The 3,084-nt window shown below is 40.7% G+C and overlaps 1 protein-coding gene across 1 annotated transcript in view; it reads left to right on the top strand.

Annotated features, from left to right (window-relative positions):
* The window catches only part of LOC109395809 (netrin receptor DCC-like), a gene marked incomplete at its 3' end in the record, with an annotated part of 290,818 nt that extends 288,006 nt beyond the window's left edge, over nt 1–2,812 (top strand). The window contains exon 6 of the mRNA XM_019667139.1: nt 2,656–2,812. Within this exon, the coding sequence (XP_019522684.1) occupies nt 2,656–2,812 (157 nt within the window). The remainder of the gene's footprint in view (nt 1–2,655) is intronic.
* Nucleotides 2,813–3,084: the final 272 nt, after the last annotated feature.

The raw sequence follows: 3,084 nt of genomic DNA, 5'->3' as shown, positions 1-3,084 counted from the left end.
CCTTTCAAATACTTTTATCATTCCAGAGGTTCCTTCATCTCAGTGAAATCCCTTGCTAATCAGGCCAAAATTCTTGGAGTAATCCTTAATCCTTCTTTTTCTTATCCCCTCATACCAAACCCACCATCAAGTCTTGGCACTGCTTTCAAAATATATCCATGAAATAATGCTACCTGAGATTTGCTACAAATAATACTAAAAGACTGCTATGACTTCACTTTGATCTGAGTGATGGGAATAAAATGGTTCATCCTACCATTGTCTAATTTTGTATTGTCCATATTAAAATTTTTCATACTCAAAAATTAAAATAAATAAATAAATGAAAATAAAACATATGCGGAATCCTACCACTTCCGTCCCTTTGACTACCATCAAGCCTCATCTGAACTATAACACGAACCTCCCTTGTCTATTCTCAGCATCGCAGCTGCCATTAACCTTTTAAAACATATGTTAGTGTATTCTGCTTCAAAAGCCTCCAATGAGGCCCTATGACATTCGGAGAAAAAAACAAAACAAAACAGAAGGCCTTCCTGATGAGGCCCCTTGTCACCTTTCTAGCTCCCTCATTTACTTTTCTTACCATTTCCCTATTTGCCCATTCGCCTCTAGTCTCTCTCACTTCCTTGTGTTTCCTAAATACACCAAGAATCCTCCGTATCAAGACCTATGCAGTTGCTGTTCAGGCTGCCTAGAGCGCCCCGCCCCTCAGAGGTCCACGCGGTGTCCTCTACCTGCCACTAGGTCTTTGCTGAAATGGCACCTCTCCCCGGAGGTCTAACCTGACCCCGAGCATTCCTTATACCCTTCTCCATGCTTAGTTTTTCTCCACAGCTTTATTACCTTCTCCTTATTGTTTCCTGAATCCCCTTTCTTGCCACCAGAATATAAGCCTCCTATGGGTAGGGATGTTTTATCTCCTTTACTCGCGGAGCTGTTCTCAGCACTTAAGAGGCATACCTAACCATAGTCAACACGCACAAAAGACTGGTTGAATGGAAGCCCTAACTGAAATGTCACCGGCTATGTGAAACTCTCCAAAGTCTTCCAGGTCTGTAGTCATCAATTTGTCCTTTGTCCTNATGAGGAGAGTAGAGAAGGAAAGGAAAAAAGGAAGGGAAAGAGAGGAGAGAGTAAGCCAGGGAGCATAAGTGCCCTGGTGGGCCCCAGTTGTTGAGCGTGCTGAGGGCACCCCAATCCTGGCTGTCATCATTCATTATTCTGGAGAAGAATGGACCAAATGGCTGTCACGGGTATTCCAGTGCCCACTGAAGTGCTAAGAAAGAGCATACGGGGAGAAGCTAGGTGTCAAGTGTGAGGCTACTGGTCTCTCAGATTTGCCAGTGCTTTAAACACAAGGATGATCGTTAGGAACCCCTCAGGATTTGAATGGGACAGTAATGATTGGGATGGCCAGGGCAGTATTTAGTTCAAAATGCTGCAGTGTGATAATCAGATGAAACATTACAATTTCTCTCATGCTGTATCTCAAAATGCTTTCTTTCCTAGTTCACAGAAAAAGTTCAAGTATATCCTATTGGAAGTTTCTTTCTTTCTTTTTTTTTTTTGTACAATTTCACCTGACTTTAAAATGAAATTCAAGAAATACATGTACACATACAGCCTATGTTCCCTAAGATTATTCATTACCATGAAGTAGCAGGCATTTGTTTTAGTCTTATCTCTGTGTCTACTTAACTCTGTTACCTTTCAAGAAGTCTTATAAGTTCTTTGGATCTCAGTGTGTACAGCTGTGAAAATTGGAAGCAATAATTCTTGTCCAGTTGTCTTGGTGTATCTACATGGATTTCCTAGAGGCACCTTAAGTCCAGTCTGTCTAAAANTTCACTCAAACACACACACACACACACACACACACACACACACACACACACACACACACACACTTAATAGAAAACTTCCATTATAGATTATAAATGCCCCAAATGTTTGGAAAAACTAGTTTTCTAGTTGTGGATGATTCAGTTATCCCTGACTATAACTGAATTATTATTCATTTATGAATAATAATTGTTAATTTTTGCTATAAATATAGCGATACTCCTCAAGCATGGAACAATTGTATATCTTTGTCTTGTAGAATGTTTTTCTGTCCTTTCTCCCCCTAGCAGGTAGCCCATGAGACACATCTCTACTTTTTGTTAGCTCCAACAACTTGAATTCGCTGCTTTAAATTTTCTGTGGTCTTAGAAAATTCTTAAATGAGATTCTTCAAATTTTGTATCTAAAAACAGTATAAACAGGCTCTGAGCGCAATAAGATTTTGTAATAACTACTTGGTTTCCTGAGGCATTCATCAATACTGGCAAGTCCATGGTTATGTTTTCCTGTTTCATGCCTAACTAGAACATATATTCTTATTGTCGTGGATCTCATGCATAATAGAAACTGAAAAAATACGCAGTAGAATCATAGATGCTATTAATCAGCCACTCTTTTATAAACTCCAAGAACTTCTTAATATACCTTTGATTCCATTTACAGTTTCTTTGCTTTCCTTTGTTTTTCTTCCTTCCTTTAGCACCTTTGTGAATGTGCTATTCTGTTTGCTAATGGGTCGGCTTTGCCTTCCTGCACATTTCCAGCCCATGGCGCCTGCGCCTCTGACAGCTTCCTCTTCTTCCTCCTTAGCTATCCTAAGCTCGAGCGTCCTCCCTTCTGCTCCCCGAGATGTGGTCCCTGTCTTGGTTTCCAGTCGGTTCATCCGTCTCAGCTGGCGCCCACCCGCAGAAGCAAAAGGGAACATTCAAACCTTCACCGTCTTTTTCTCCAGAGAAGGTGACAATAGGTAGGTGCTACCAGTAAGATTCACCTAATGCTCCCTCTCTTTAGATGTATACTGTGGGATTATGGGGTCAAGAGATCCTGAGCAGGGACTTGGAAGACCATGTGGAATCTCTAATCAGTGTCCCTTCACTCGTTACTAAATGGGGGTAATATGTCTCCATTGCTTGTGTAAGTGTGTGTGTGTGTGTCTGTGTGTGTGTGTTTAAAACAGAATAGTTTACAGAATCAAATGAAATCATTTATAGAAAACTCCCTTGAAAAGACACAAGCGTG

Source organism: Hipposideros armiger, unplaced genomic scaffold (assembly GCF_001890085.2).
Source record: "Hipposideros armiger isolate ML-2016 unplaced genomic scaffold, ASM189008v1 scaffold_484, whole genome shotgun sequence".
Lineage (NCBI taxonomy): Eukaryota > Metazoa > Chordata > Mammalia > Chiroptera > Hipposideridae > Hipposideros > Hipposideros armiger.
The sequence above is the reverse complement of the archived record's forward strand: the minus strand, read 5'-3'. Positions and strand labels throughout refer to the sequence as shown.